Genomic DNA, 16399 nt, shown 5'->3' with positions numbered 1-16399 from the left:
AGTTTTCATAAGGGTCAATGCAAGCTATTTTTTGGCTTTCATAACAAGAAGGACAGGTCTTATACAAATCGCTTTGGCGCATATTACGGAAATCGCTTAAGACTTTCCTACACGAGCCATATACAGGTCAACATGCTTGTGATGGAAAGCGTAAGAAGGTCTTACAATAGCAAACTACTGCAAGCAATACTTTCCTTAAAAAGGCTAAAATTTCGCTAAACAAGTTATTTGCTTTCCTAAGACCTGTTCTTACAAATACTACGGAAATGTAAAGCTTGTGGCGAACAATATAATAAGGACTTATAGAGGTCTTCTTATAGAAAACATAATTTGCTTAACCAAGCTATTTGCTGTTATTAAGAAACTATTAATTAAACATCTTAACGAAAATAATAATTCGCTAAGGAGGTAAATAGTCTGCATATGTTGTTATGGTAAGACCCTATAGAGGTTGCTATAAAATGTTTAATTTTTGAGGAAAAAAAAAAATTATTTTATTTTATTTATTTTTTTTTTCTAATTTATTTATTTTTTTTTTTCTAATTTATTTATTTTGTTGTTTCATCATTTTGTTGAATTTTATTTGATTTTTTCTGAAATGTGGACCTTTCCCAATCCTTGTGTTGTTATTCTGAAATGATAAGGAATTTAATTTAATTGAAAAAGAACTCACTTTACTTACGTGCCTGGCTGGGAATCGATCTCGGGTACCTTCGCTCTCCAGTCGAGCTCTCTATCCAGTAGACCAAATCTCAATATTGTAGGGAGTGGAAAATAATCTATCACTTGTTACCTCACGCACTCTCTTCTTATGAAAGGCAATAGCTGTCATCTGCAAGTCTCGCTCATTTTTGATAGAAATCCAGTGTTGTTATATGTACCTGATACAATTACACAGCCACACACAAAAATAAAAGTTCTGACCTGTGGTTGCGACTATATGTTTTTCATATAGTTTTTTGATCGCTGAATCTGAATCCGAAGTCTGTTTTGCCCCATCACGTCAGGTTTTCGATATAACCTCAAAAAATGTCAAAAAAAATTTTTTTCCGATCTAGTTCTGCGAATATGTTAATCACATAGTTTTTGAGTCGCTGAATCCATATTTGAAGTCAATTTTGCCCTATAACATCAGTTTTCTGAGATATTCTCAAAAAATGTACAAACCAAAAACAACAAAAGTTCTTACCTGGGAGTGCAAATATGTTAGTCGTATGTTTTTTGGGTTGCTAAAACCGAATCCGAAGTCTATTTTGCCGTATCACGTCAGGTTTTTGAAATATTCTCAAAAAATGTCAAAACAAAAAAAAGTTTATCCGACATTTTTTGAGGATATCTCAAAAACCAAACGTGATACGACAAAATAGACTTCGGATTCGGTTTTAGCAACCTAAAAACTATATGACAAACGTAGTTGCAACCCCAGGTCAGAACTTTTTTTTGTGTGGCTGTGTTATCTATAAAGTTTTAATTTTAATTTTTTATCCAAAAAAGTTATATATAAAATGGAAAATGTTTAAGAACCACTGCTAATTTAACAACATTTTTTTTTGTATTTATTATAAGCTCAAACCTTACTTTTTTTATCATTGATAAGACGAACAACAAAGACGATTTATTGAAATCCCATATCGATATCTTATAACAACGCTGACCCTTTTGCTTACTGATGGATCGCGCATAAATATCGTCAGTCTCTCTGTACTCTTTTTCATTTTCCGTTATTTTGGTTGTGTGCATTTTGTGGTGCAAGATTTTGATAAAGTGTATTAAAAGAAAGAAATTGTGGTTTAAAATCAAAGTAAATAAGTAATTAAGGTAAGTAATTGTGATAAAAATGGAACAAAAGCCAAGCTTCTTCAAAATTGTGGCCACGAAAGAAAATGGCAAATACCTTTTGTCGGCAGTTCCCCGCTCATGGGAAGAGAACGGGAGTTTGATGTGGCCCCCACGTAAACTTAAGGACAAAGCGATCAAAAATTTATGGGATCCTCCCGGTACTGCCGCCGAGGGTTGGACTCAACATAAATGTCAGGTAAAAAGATCTTACATACCGACCTATGGGGAGGCTCTAAAAGAAATCAGAGCCATGTCGGACATGAGCGACACTACCGACTGCGAAGGCTCGTCCAGCTGTAGGTCATTTTTGCCAATCAAAACTGCTCATGTTCGAAAGCCTGGCCCAAAGTCGAAGAACCCTGACGACGAGCGGTTTAACTTTAATGAGGTAAGTAACATATCATTATTTATCTTTAATTATAAGCAAAAATAAGTATTTAAAGACAGAAAGATAAGATACTCATATAAGAAGTTTATCTTTCTGTCTTTAATATTGAAACTCATACAGTTCCTGAACGTATTTAGCTCACCTTTCCTTTGAGGTTGCACGAATTTTAATATGCGAATACATTTATTTGAACAATTAATGACTAAAACTTATAAAAATAACAATTTTAATGTTAGGAAATGTGTATTTATATTTTTAATTAATTTTTTAAAGTTATTTTTTTCATACAAAATGCATGCAAAATGAAGACTACGAAGAAAAAATTTTTTTTGAACTGTTCTTTTTAAATACCCAAACTTGTCCCCATCTCGGATCCCATAGTGAGCCCAAGCAGGGAGGTTACAGGGAAAAGCATGCCCCCCTGTCCATTTCACTTTTATACGCCTTGAACTTCAAATTCCTCGTGGTCGTCATTTGCATACATTTAGGAGTGTTTCCTAATCTTAATATTTTCACTGTAAAAAAAAAATCAGAACTCTAGGTGTGCGCCCCACGTATTTCGTACGTATAATTAATTCAAAAATATTCATTATATTTTTTTAAATTTGCAGTATCAACCAACAGCAGTTACAAGCAGCAATAAAAACAACAAACCAAATTCCCAAGATCAATTTGAAAATGATGAAAATGATGAAAATCAGTGTCTCTCGGAAGAAAAGGGTTGCGATTTGGCTGTTAAAGAGATTCCAAACGCTACAGCTAAATTTCAATTGGAAGGAACGATTGCCTCCCTAGTAAACGAGGTATGTAAGCTACAAATACGAATGGAGCACTGCATAACACTGCAGGAGCAAATCTTCCAAAAAGTCAACGGAACCTGCGGCGTAAGTGACCCAGTCGATGCAGTTTTTGCACCAATTGAAAACCTTAAAGATTTGCAAGCCTTCGAAGGCAATTTAGCCAATAAGGATTTTCAAGAAAATATGGTAAGTGAATATAGATTTTTTCTAAATTTACTTTGAATTAGCCTAAAGGCTTGACCACACCGTAAGGTATGCTGTAGCAGTCCGGGTAACGGTATGAACAAAATTCCACAACTGAATATTGATGCTCCAGTACCCCTACCGCTACCGCATACCCTCATACGCATACGAGCTCTCACAATATGTATATACATCTCAGAAACAATATGCATACCAAAAGTTTCTAAATGTTGGCTTCACATCATTTCACCTAAAATCTTTCGGTATATAAATCATCTCTCGAACACCAGAGCTCGATCAATCTTTTAATCATTTTATAACATTTTTTCCTGAATTTGAACTTTTTTATTTTCCTGGCCAAGAGAACTGTTCTAAGTAGAGGACGTCATTTAGAATCTTTTCTAAATGACGTCCTCTACCTAGAAAAATTCAAAAATTTCATTTCCAAAGTGTATTTCGGATTTTCACTCTTGGCCAGGAAACAAAACAGTTCAAATTCAAGAAAAAATGATAAAAAGATTACTCGAGCTCTGATAATATTTATGTCTTAGAGACAATTTATATACCAAAAGATTCTAAATAACGTCCTCTACCTAGAACAATTCAAAAATTTCATTTCCAAGGTGTATTTCGGATTTTCACTCTTGGCCAGGAAACAAAAAAGTTCAAATTCATGAAAAAATGATAAAAAATGATAAAAAGATTACTCGAGCTCTGAAAATATTTATGTCTTAGAGACAATTTATATACCAAAAGATTCTAAATAACGTCCTCTACCTAGAACAATTTAAAAATTTCATTTCCAAGGTGTATTTCGGATTTTCACTCTTGGCCAGGAAACAAAAAAGTTCAAATTCAAGAAAAAATGATAAAAAATGATAAAAAGATTACTCGAGCTCTGAAAATATTTATGTCTTAGAGACAATTTATATACCAAAAGATTCTAAATAACGTCCTCTACCTAGAACAATTCAAAAATTTCATTTCCAAGGTGTATTTCGGATTTTCACTCTTGGCCAGGAAACAAAAAAGTTCAAATTCATGAAAAAATGATAAAAAATGATAAAAAGATTACTCGAGCTCTGAAAATATTTATGTCTTAGAGACAATTTATATACCAAAAGATTCTAAATAACGTCCTCTACCTAGAACAATTCAAAAATTTCATTTCCAAGGTGTATTTCGGATTTTCACTCTTGGCCAGGAAACAAAAAAGTTCAAATTCAAGAAAAAATGATAAAAAATGATAAAAAGATTACTCGAGCTCTGAAAATATTTATGTCTTAGAGACAATTTATATACCAAAAGATTCTAAATAACGTCCTCTACCTAGAACAATTTAAAAATTTCATTTCCAAGGTGTATTTCGGATTTTCACTCTTGGCCAGGAAACAAAAAAGTTCAAATTCAAGAAAAAATGATAAAAAATGATAAAAAGATTACTCGAGCTCTGAAAATATTTATGTCTTAGAGACAATTTATATACCAAAAGATTCTAAATAACGTCCTCTACCTAGAACAATTCAAAAATTTCATTTCCAAGGTGTATTTCGGATTTTCACTCTTGGCCAGGAAACAAAAAAGTTCAAATTCAAGAAAAAATGATAAAAAATGATAAAAAGATTACTCGAGCTCTGAAAATATTTATGTCTTAGAGACAATTTATATACCAAAAGATTCTATATAATGTCCTCTACCTAGAACAATTTAAAAATTTCATTTCCAAGGTGTATTTCGGATTTTCACTCTTGGCCAGGAAACAAAAAAGTTCAAATTCAAGAAAAAATGATAAAAAATGATAAAAAGATTACTCGAGCTCTGAAAATATTTATGTCTTAGAGACAATTTATATACCAAAAGATTCTAAATAACGTCCTCTACCTAGAACAATTCAAAAATTTCATTTCCAAGGTGTATTTCGGATTTTCACTCTTGGCCAGGAAACAAAAAAGTTCAAATTCATGAAAAAATGATAAAAAATGATAAAAAGATTACTCGAGCTCTGAAAATATTTATGTCTTAGAGACAATTTATATACCAAAAGATTCTAAATAACGTCCTCTACCTAGAACAATTTAAAAATTTCATTTCCAAGGTGTATTTCGGATTTTCACTCTTGGCCAGGAAACAAAAAAGTTCAAATTCAAGAAAAAATGATAAAAAATGATAAAAAGATTACTCGAGCTCTGAAAATATTTATGTCTTAGAGACAATTTATATACCAAAAGATTCTAAATAACGTCCTCTACCTAGAACAATTCAAAAATTTCATTTCCAAGGTGTATTTCGGATTTTCACTCTTGGCCAGGAAACAAAAAAGTTCAAATTCATGAAAAAATGATAAAAAATGATAAAAAGATTACTCGAGCTCTGAAAATATTTATGTCTTAGAGACAATTTATATACCAAAAGATTCTAAATAACGTCCTCTACCTAGAACAATTTAAAAATTTCATTTCCAAGGTGTATTTCGGATTTTCACTCTTGGCCAGGAAACAAAAAAGTTCAAATTCAAGAAAAAATGATAAAAAATGATAAAAAGATTACTCGAGCTCTGAAAATATTTATGTCTTAGAGACAATTTATATACCAAAAGATTCTAAATAACGTCCTCTACCTAGAACAATTCAAAAATTTCATTTCCAAGGTGTATTTCGGATTTTCACTCTTGGCCAGGAAACAAAAAAGTTCAAATTCAAGAAAAAATGATAAAAAATGATAAAAAGATTACTCGAGCTCTGAAAATATTTATGTCTTAGAGACAATTTATATACCAAAAGATTCTATATAATGTCCTCTACCTAGAACAATTTAAAAATTTCATTTCCAATGTGTATTTTGGATTTTCACTCTTGGCCAGGAAACAAAAAAGTTCAAATTCAAGAAAAAATGATAAAAAATGATAAAAAGATTACTCGAGCTCTGAAAATATTTATGTCTTAGAGACAATTTATATACCAAAAGATTCTAAATAACGTCCTCTACCTAGAACAATTCAAAAATTTCATTTCCAAGGTGTATTTCGGATTTTCACTCTTGGCCAGGAAACAAAAAAGTTCAAATTCAAGAAAAAATGATAAAAAATGATAAAAAGATTACTCGAGCTCTGAAAATATTTATGTCTTAGAGACAATTTATATACCAAAAGATTCTAAATAACGTCCTCTACCTAGAACAATTTAAAAATTTCATTTCCAAGGTGTATTTCGGATTTTCACTCTTGGCCAGGAAACAAAAAAGTTCAAATTCATGAAAAAATGATAAAAAATGATAAAAAGATTACTCGAGCTCTGAAAATATTTATGTCTTAGAGACAATTTATATACCAAAAGATTCTAAATAACGTCCTCTACCTAGAATAATTCAAAAATTTGAATCAAAAATGAATTTTTTTTGAATTGTTCTATGTAGAGGACGTCATTTAGAATCTTTTGGTATACAAATCCTCTCTGAGACAAAAATATTTTCTCTTCTTAAATATTTGAATATCTTTAACTTAAATTTATTTTACATTTTTTTCAGTTGCGAAAGTTTTCTTCAATTTGTGGGCCGAAAAGTGGACAACGCGGAGATAACGTCTGCTATCGAGTAGTCGACTCGTTATTCTCCCGCAAACTTTTTACTCTAGTGTCGTGGTCTGGAGTATCACGGACTAAAAAAAACGAAAGCTTTAGTCGTTTTACAAACACATTCCATTTTTTCCTTAATTTAATAAAAAAGAGCGATTCGACTTACACAGAGGCAGAGTTAAAAGATTTTTTCCAAAAAATAATAAATAATTCCAAGCGACGTTACGAATCCACATTAAGCGACACAAGTAAAAGAATGTCATCTTCTAAACATTATGTTCCAAAACAAAAAATTTTGAAAAAGAGCTCGGGGGAAGATGTTGAAAGTGAACCAATGGATAAAAAGAGGTCGGGGGAAGATGTTGAAAGTGAAGCAATGGATATTGAAGTTGAACAAAATTTGGAGGTGTTAAGCGATGAAATCCTCATCGACAGTATAATTTCGTATGAATCGGACGAAGCAGAATAGTCAGAATCTTCTCATCTATAAAGGTTTGTTGCTTTCATTCTTAATTGCAATGTTTAATTTTCATATATTTCTTTGTATTTCAGATACATTCAATAAAAAATCAAAATCAAAAAGTAACCAAACTAATGTGATGTATATCAAAAATTTTTTCTTTTTATTTATTTTTTATTTTTTTTTTCATAAAGGTATGTACTAATACATAATTTTTTTATTTTATTTTTATACTTATATAGTATATACTTTATAATAAATCATTATCTCTGAATAAAAGTACGTCAAATTTATGAAATTTTTTGTGCTTTTGTTAAATAAATTTTTAATTGAAAAGTTTAATTGAATTGTGATTGATTTTTATTTATTCCTTTGTGCCATAGTCTATGTTCTTAATAGCTGCGTTCCTTTGGTAACATTTATCTAATGCTAAGTACTTAAAACTACTTTGAACTACTTTCGCTGTGTTGAAAAAGTAGTTCAAAAAAGCTTTAAGTGCTAAGCAGTACATAAATATTCCCAAAGGAGCGCAGCTTTTAAAAACTAAGACTATGGCAAAAAAGAATAAATAAAAATCAAAAAGTAAATAAACAACCAATATGATTTGAAATCAATAATTTTTTTTTTTTCTTTTTATATACATATATATTTTTATTTTATTAGTATACTTTTAGTATATACCTTATAATAAAATATAAGTACCTTTACTTTATGAAATATCTTTGTGCTTTTGTCAAATAAATTTTTAATTGACAAGTTGATTGAATTGTGATTGTTTGATTCAAAAAGTAAACAAACAACCAATGTGATTTGAAATCAATAATTTCTTTTTTAATTTTTTTTTTCATATGCATATATATTCTTTTATATATATATTTTTATTTTATTAGTATACTTATAGTATATACCTTATAATAAAATATAAGTACCTTTACTTTATGAAATAATTTTGTGCTTTTGTCAAATAAATTTTTAATTGGCAAGTTAATTGAATTGTTATTTTTTGATTCAAAAAGTAAACAAACAACCAATGTGACTTGAAATCAATTTCTTTTTTTTATTTTTTTTTTTCATACACATATGTATATATTTTTTTATATATATATTTTTATTTTATTAGTATACTTATAGTATATACCTTATAATAAATTCTCTGAATATAAGTATACATACATACCTCTACTTTATGAAATATTTTTGTGCTTTTGTTAAATAAAATTTTAATTGAAAAGTTAATTGAATTGTGATTGCTTGATTAAGAACTAAGACTATGGCATAAAGGAATAAATATTTGCGTTTGTTGATTAGTCAATCGAACTAATTTGGATTTTATATCTTTGAGATTAATTATTTGTTGATTCTCGTTTGAATGAGCATTGAGGTCTGCACAGAATATATTTAAATGTCTCGATTCAAGGGGAATTATAAAAAAGTTTGTCTTTTTAGCAATTTCATAACAACAAAATTGTATTTTACTTTGGTTTTTGTAATTAATAATGTTCGTTACACATACAATTTTGTTATCGATTGTCAGTAACCAGCAATTCTGTTGGTCAGTGCCGACACAAAACTCTTTGAGTTGGATTTTTGAAAAATAACAATACTCAGCGTTGTTGGTTGACTGGAAAAACCTTGGCACATTCTCTCCTTTATTTGGCTTGCTTGGTAAAGGAAAATCGTTTGTTTGGATAACAGAACCACTGCTGATGGAATCAAATGTAGAATTGAAGTCTTCGATGATTCTTTTTGCTGCTTGAGGCAGTGGAAGATGACCACTCCGGAGTAATCGCTTTATTTTGCCTAGAGCGTTTTCAAAAGGGTAAGTACTGAATGAATCTAATTCTCCGAATCGCTCAACTTCTTCGACTAAATGTACCAAGTTGTGTACGTTGCTCGTAAGGTGATGTTCGCCATAAATTTCAGCAAATACATCAATGAATTTGATAATCATTGCATGTGCTGTGGGTAGCAAATGAAAATACTCCTTGTGAGTACATATTGTGACGGCACAAAAAAGCAAAAGAAAATGCACGTATGCTTCGTTAGTCAAATGGTCCTTAAGGACAACAACGCCTATGTAGTACAAAAAGGTGCGGTATTCTGTACCCTTCCAGTGAGCCAGGCAATCTAGTTCTCGGACAGTTCGATGAAACTCAGCTGGCATTTTACATTGACGTAAGTATTCAGATACCTCAATTGTTTTGCGAGCCGGCCACTTAGTGTTGGATAGTCGAAAGGTTCCGTCCCGCCAACCAAACAGTAGACGCTTCATTATACCTAAATGCAGAAGATGTAATGAATCGCCTACTGGAAATTGCTCTACCATATCGATGTTCAGTTTCAAAAGTGGAGAATCATATTTATGATGTGTTCCATAGAGTTTCTTCCTGAAATTTTCATCCGTTCGTTTTTCGCATACAGTTCTAGGAAAAACATTTGTGCTGCTAATGTGACTGAATTCACCGATCGTCGTGCATTTTTGACACCCTTGGTGAGCGTTGAAGTTTGCTACGCCTACAAAAAATGAAACGTAAGATACGTAAGTAAGCAAGTACCCTGAAATATTAACATTAAGACATAAATACATAAAAATTGATTTTTGAACAAAACACTTGCAATAAGAAAAATAATAAATTTAAAATAAAATTCAATATTAGTAATCAAATTTATAGCCTATTTCCACAATAACAGAAATGAGTTAAATATCACATCTCACATTGCATAGGAAATTATTTCAAAATTACATTTGAGAAATTATCCTGGGGTTCATTCTTAGAGGATATAATATTATATCCTCTAAGGGTTCATCCAATGTAATTGAAATGGGGTAAAATTTAGTTTTTCTTAATGCAACTGAAACAGTGTCTATGAATACGCTTACGATATCAAATCAAGGACTCATATTATAAAAAAAAGATATTACTTTGAATACAAAAGTGGATGCTTTTTTGTATGTTCCTTTTTGCAGATATATGGATTATGTATATGTATAGTGTTAAAATTATTTATTATAAAATATTAACAGTCATATTATTGGATAGTTTAAAAAAAAACTTCTATACCTATCAAAGGTTGAAAAATAAAGTGCTATTATTTATTCAAATTTTGTTTTGGTAGGTACTCAAAAATATAAAAAAAACTAATGATACGACGCTCCAAGAAGGAATCGAACTTGCTTTAAATGGCCTTAAATTTTTGGCTTGTGTAAGCATTTAAAACCTTATGCATTGAATTAATATTCTATAGTAAATAAGACTGTAAACCTGTACAAAACTCGTTTAAATATAATAGCCTGTTTTCATTTTATCCTGAATGAGATAATTTCGCAAATTTGGTCAGTTCCAATTTTATATTATATAATTTTCTATACGATTTGACATTCAAAATGAGATAATTTGCGAAAATATCTCATTTGGACCATAGTGAAAACAGCATATAACTCGATATTAATGTTTATAGTAAAAAAATTCTTTTTTTGTTAAATTAAATTAGTTGTCATATACATAGGTACCATAGCAACTTTTTAATTTTGATGGAACTTAACTATAAAGTAGGATAAATTCAGCGCTTACCTTTTATATAGGCTCTAGCTGGTGAATCGCATATAATGCACCGCAGTTTTACAGTAACTAGATGCGAGTTTATTAGAAATCCATTTGCCATTGCATTTTTCATATCATTAACAAATGGTAATAGGAACTGCTCAAGATCAGTGCATTTAGATGTTCCACAAAATATTCCAATGACCATTGGTGGAAACTGTGGCATTTGATGGATGTTAAACAAGATTGGCCAAAATTCTATTTTTGAACTTTTAAAGACTGGAAGTCCATCCATGTTTATATTTATTGAAATGGATTTCGGTTCATTAATGTCACGAAATATGTAATGAATACATTTTTCAAATCCATGGTGCCAATACATTCCATCTGTACCTATTTTCGTGCACACTATATCAACTGGTGTTCTCAATAATGTCCGCGGGTCTTCTGGCAACTCTTCATGAATGTTTTTGTTCAGTATTTTGATTAGATCTTTTAAAGCGGTATGAGGAACTCTATGAGAAATTGCCCACTGCCGCAGATATGATCTATAAGATGTTTTTTTATGAGGTGTCTCATCGATACTCCACTCGTTTTCTGTGCTGCTTTGCGTATTCAGATCTTAAAAGAAGTAATTTAACCAAAGATAAAATAGATAGATACATATTAACAAAAATACCTTCATATTCAATGCGTTCATCGTCAACACATGGCTCAGTTGTTAATCGTGGAGGTGGAAAAGTAATTTTTACGTTTTCCGCAGATATTTCTTTTTCTTTAAGACTTTTAGAAATCTCAACACCTTTTTCAAAAATAGCATCTCGCTTTTTTTGTATTTCTCTATAATAAGTTCCTGATCTTTTATATTTTTTCCAAGAATTTTCCATTTTAGTAATTTTTGACGAAAAAAAAAAAACAAAAATTACGTTCTCAAAATGTCTGACAGAGGTCTCCTTTACTTAAATATTAATGCCTTCTCTTGAACTCTTCAAAGAGATCTTAAAGAGGCTTACTTTCAATTCATTATACAAGGCTTCTTCGTGATAGCCCCTGCAGGTCTAAAAGAAACCTTTTTTAACTTGCGTACACAAGGCTTACTTACAACTTTTCTTAGAAGTCTTACAAAGGCCTTCTTTTCTTCCAAAATGGCTGCCTTGCATAAACAAGTGTTAAGTCAACCATATGCAAACTATAGCTTGTGGAATCGAAAAAAATGGACCTTATGCAAGTAAAATTGTTACTTGGGTAGAAACCAAAAAATTAGCATATTAGCACTAATTCCAAGATTGTACCAGGATGTTTTTTAGTGCATATCCCAAAATATCCCCCTTTTTCAAAAATTACCATTTTGTCATAGATATGAATGTTTTTTGCATTGCATTGTTTTGATTCTTAATGATAATGGACATAAAAACCTTCATGCAAAATTTGGTTCCGCTACCATTACTTTTAATTGTTTTTTGGTAGTAAGTTAGCAAGTGCGTTATAATAATATGGGTTGACAGATGAAAAACAGGTATAACTTTTTTCAGAAACGTCAGATTGCCTTGATTTTAGATTTTTTGGAATTAGCATTAAAAAATACCTTGAAATCATGTATCATATACCATTGTCTATTTTTGCTAATTTTGAAAACCCTATTTCGCGCTTTGACCTTGAAAATCGCGACTTGCGGACATGAGATTTTTCTAGACTTTTGAGGTATGTTATAGAATGCCAAAACGAAGGTATTGAGCAAAAAAAAATTCTATTAGCATTCATTCCGAGATTTACGCCTTTTTTCACCTTATTTGACTGTATTAAAACTCTTTTTCACTTTTTCAAGAAATATCACGTATTTTGATTAACTTGTTTCACATAAGGTTTTTCATCAGCAAACCTTAAATTAGACAATTTTCTTTCACTTGACCCATTTTTATGATATCTATTGAGTTTTCTGTCGGCTCGGATATCCCTTTTTTTTTGCCCAACCATTACTAACAAGCCAGAATGGGGTCAATATCTGGATCTAGTTAGTCTTATGCGATAAAAAACTTCTTCGATCAAATGAAGACTCTAAGTTACCAAAAGTTGCTAGTACGCAATCAGGCTTTAAAGACATGGCCCAAGCTTTAATCCTTACATGCATCGATCTGATTCCTGATTTGATGAATTCTATGGAAGAAATTTGTGGAGAAAAGAAAGAAAATCGTGATATTGGTTTAAAGGAAGTAGCATTTTATCCAAAAAGCATTTAGCGCTCAAGTTAGGATAAAATAAGATATCAGATCTTTCAATGCAGTTTTCGCTGATTTTAAACTGATACAAAATGTTTTTCTGTGGAGAAACTAATTTTCTCTAATCTAGTGTTAAATTTCTCCTTTCCAGCCGCAACTTCAACTGGAAAGAATCATAGAGCATTTTCAAAAACTTCAAAATGGTAGCTGATTTCTGACTATATATAAAATCAGTCAAAAAAGCCTTCTCGATATTATTTCATAAGTCTTTCTTGCATGGATAATAAAACTTGAACAATTTCGTCTTGAAAGAATTATATTTGATCTTTTGAACAAATTTATTGAAGTACATAAAAGCATCTTCTTGAAGAAGATTACCAATAATTCTCAATTAATGTTGAATTAAGGTAGAGTTTTTGAATAATCTGACTTTACTTGTTATATTTTGTCAATTTCAATTTCAGTCTTTTCCACAAATTCTTCTTAATTCACAAATTTTTGTAACTGCTACCCAACATAGTTTTTATTTAGTTCATTAGAAATCAATTTCCATTATTTTCGGAAATTTGTAATAATTCGTTTTTGGTGTGTTTAACACAAAATTTTGTTTAAAGGCTAGTAAAATAAATATCGAAAATATTCAGGGAAACTTTTTGATCAAAATTTAGGTATATTTGTTTTCGTGCATTTTTCGTCACAGCAAACAAAAATGCAATATAAAATCATTTGGAAAAATATCCATAAATTATTAAGAAAAGAAACATTTCCAGGAGGATTTTCTTTTCCACATTCTGAAAATTTTAAATTCCATAATTTTTTTTGGTTCACTAGAAAAAGTCAACCTTCGTTAAATCAAAAATAATTTATTTATATTACTGTGGTATTTCTCAGAACCTGCCGTTTGAATTCAAAGAAACATCCTTAAAATTTTACACTTACATTTATTAATTGTATACATGTTTATTTCTCTAAAATTATTTGAATAACATTTTCCTTTTTTTTTGTTCGTATGTATACATAAATACAGCATCAGCTGCAATCCAATCGATTTGGTGATGTGTGCTACTTATCTTTGCAGTCATATCTCTTTCCATTTCATAGACAGACCGTGAGAGAGTGATAAAATACACCAATTTATCACTCGTAAAACTTTTGGGAAAATAAATTTTCACAAAAGTGCGCTGCTGATTTCGATTTTGTACGCTAATTTCCTTTGACAGTCATTGCAGCAGCATGCGGCATACATACATACATACAATATGCCAGGCACATGGACTGTGGTGCATGTCAACAACTGCGGTTCCATTTCCGACAGTCGTTGATTGAGAACCCAACGAATTTCGTAAATGGAATTTTCGGTATGAGGCATCCTCTTCTGTAGTATATCCTGGCAATATACACATCCTGCATGCATATATTGGCAGCACTTGGTCTGCCAGGGATCACAAGAATGGACATAAATTTAAGTGGCAATTTATACACGTTTCTCGCGCGGACTGGATTCGTCAATATTTTATCATTTTATGTGCAATTTGTTCGGCAGCACACAAAAATTCATTCCTCCTGGCTCCCACCCACGTCATCATCATCGACGTTTTCAAACGGGTACACCCTACATATATACGCTTCTGGCCCGGAATTACTTTAGCATTCAAAACGGCTCCTAAGTGCATTTCAATAAATCTCTGTATTTTCCAAAATTGGAGAATTTCCCTTTTTTGTATGCAACGAAAAGTTTAGGATGTGGAATATGGGGGAGCCATCTGCACTTGCAAGCCGTATGTCATCGCATACACACATGCAATGGCCGCCAAGGACGACCATGACGACGACATGGACTTGGTGTTCTGTACAAACGCAAGGCAAAAGGCATATGAATATATCTTCTTCCTTTTTTTTTTGAGAGGGGAGAGGTGAAGATTGGTGGCAGCGGTATACAAGTGCAAATAATTCAATGGATATGGCAGAAGTGCAGAAGGATAAATATGAAGATGAAGAAAAAAAAAATCGTAAGAGATTCTAAGAACATCTCACAGGGGTCCAATAAGGACTGACTTCCGCGCAAATATTTATTATCCTTTGCCAACCATTTATTTTGCGTTTTTCTGCTTCTGTTCCTCCAGCTCAATTCTTGGAGCTCCTTTTGTCAGATCGTTTCGAAGGATACGGATTTTTACCTACATGCCACCATCACCACCGCCGTAGTTAGCGTCGACCGATGTTGAATCTTTGGTAGGCACGTGGGAAAATCAAATTCTGTTCGTATCCCAATCCCAATCCAGGATTTCGAAGGGATTCACGATATACGAGTGCGAGTTACTCCTCTCGTACCTACGCTTTAATATGGATGGGAGTATACAGCGAGTCTACATCAATGTAGAATAAAGAATGAGATCAAGATGGCTCAGAGTATATATAAAGTGGCAGGAATGAAAATAATAAGGAATGAAAAAAAAAAGGTACAAAAAAAAACAATCCAGAGCAAAGCAAACATATGTTCGGTGTACCTACCTACTCACTTGGGGAATCTTGATTCTTCTTTTTTCTTCGGCTTGGTTTTTTTTTTCTGTGTTATCAGAAGGTTGGAAGGATACTTTAAAGAAGAAAAGAACGTATCCCTACACGTTGGCGCTGACTAACTGGATATGAATCTTGAAAGGAACATAACGACCAGAGCAACTTACTACTATCCTGATGATGGTGGAAAGATGTATGTTTCTTACATTATTTATTGGCATGGGTGGATTTACGTCAGATCTAAGAAAAATGCACCCAAGTGAGTAGTTTCGCGCAGTTTTGAATTGAAAATGGAAGTTTTTTTTTGTAAAAGCAAAGGCCTAATGATGTGATATAAATAAATAAGTTTAAGGTGTCCTTTGAAAAATGTGTTTTCTTTTTTATTTTCAATCTTATAGTAGAAATATTTAGGAATAATTTAATTGTACCTACTGCGCACTAAAATGTACGTTTTTAGACATTTTCCTAAAATACAAAAATTAAACCCGTTCGTTTATCCAGAAAAACTATTTTTTCTGAGTTTCGTAGTTTTTACACAAATTTTCCTATTTTCAAAAAAGCCAAACTTTCATAATTAAGTGCAACTTATTAGAAATATGGTGGACATTACTATAAAGCAATATTTAAAGATTATGTTATAAGCTTCAAGAGAAAAAAATTATAGTTTGTACAGTTTTTGTGCAGTCTTTGTTGGTTTGTAACAGCAATGTCCAGTGGCTTACGTTGAGTCGCCGGGGCCCCAGGGCAAGACTAAATTTTGGGGGCCCTTTGATATTTGGGGGCCGTTTAGATACAAAAACAAAAGTACGTATACTCAATACATTTTTTTTTGTGTGGCTTATTTATTTTTAGGTTTATTTTAATGTTTTAATATGTTCGTAATGC

At 31.4% G+C, this 16399-nt stretch overlaps 2 protein-coding genes across 5 annotated transcripts in view; both read left to right on the top strand.

Moving 5' to 3' along the window:
• LOC129913305 (tyrosine-protein phosphatase 99A) overlaps positions 1 to 16399 on the top strand; it is a 504456-nt gene that overhangs the window by 266552 nt on the left and 221505 nt on the right. The window lies entirely within an intron of this gene.
• Positions 1701 to 7381, top strand: LOC129913310 (uncharacterized). Its single transcript, XM_055991918.1, has 4 exons — positions 1701 to 2227; positions 2839 to 3213; positions 6733 to 7271; positions 7332 to 7381. The coding sequence occupies exons 1-3, from the start codon at positions 1838 to 1840 to the stop codon at positions 7246 to 7248; spliced, it is 1281 nt and encodes a 426-aa protein (XP_055847893.1). The 5' UTR covers positions 1701 to 1837; the 3' UTR covers positions 7249 to 7271; positions 7332 to 7381.

Source organism: Episyrphus balteatus, chromosome 3, assembly GCF_945859705.1.
Source record: "Episyrphus balteatus chromosome 3, idEpiBalt1.1, whole genome shotgun sequence".
In the NCBI taxonomy this organism is placed as follows: domain Eukaryota; kingdom Metazoa; phylum Arthropoda; class Insecta; order Diptera; family Syrphidae; genus Episyrphus; species Episyrphus balteatus.
The sequence above is the reverse complement of the archived record's forward strand: the minus strand, read 5'-3'. Positions and strand labels throughout refer to the sequence as shown.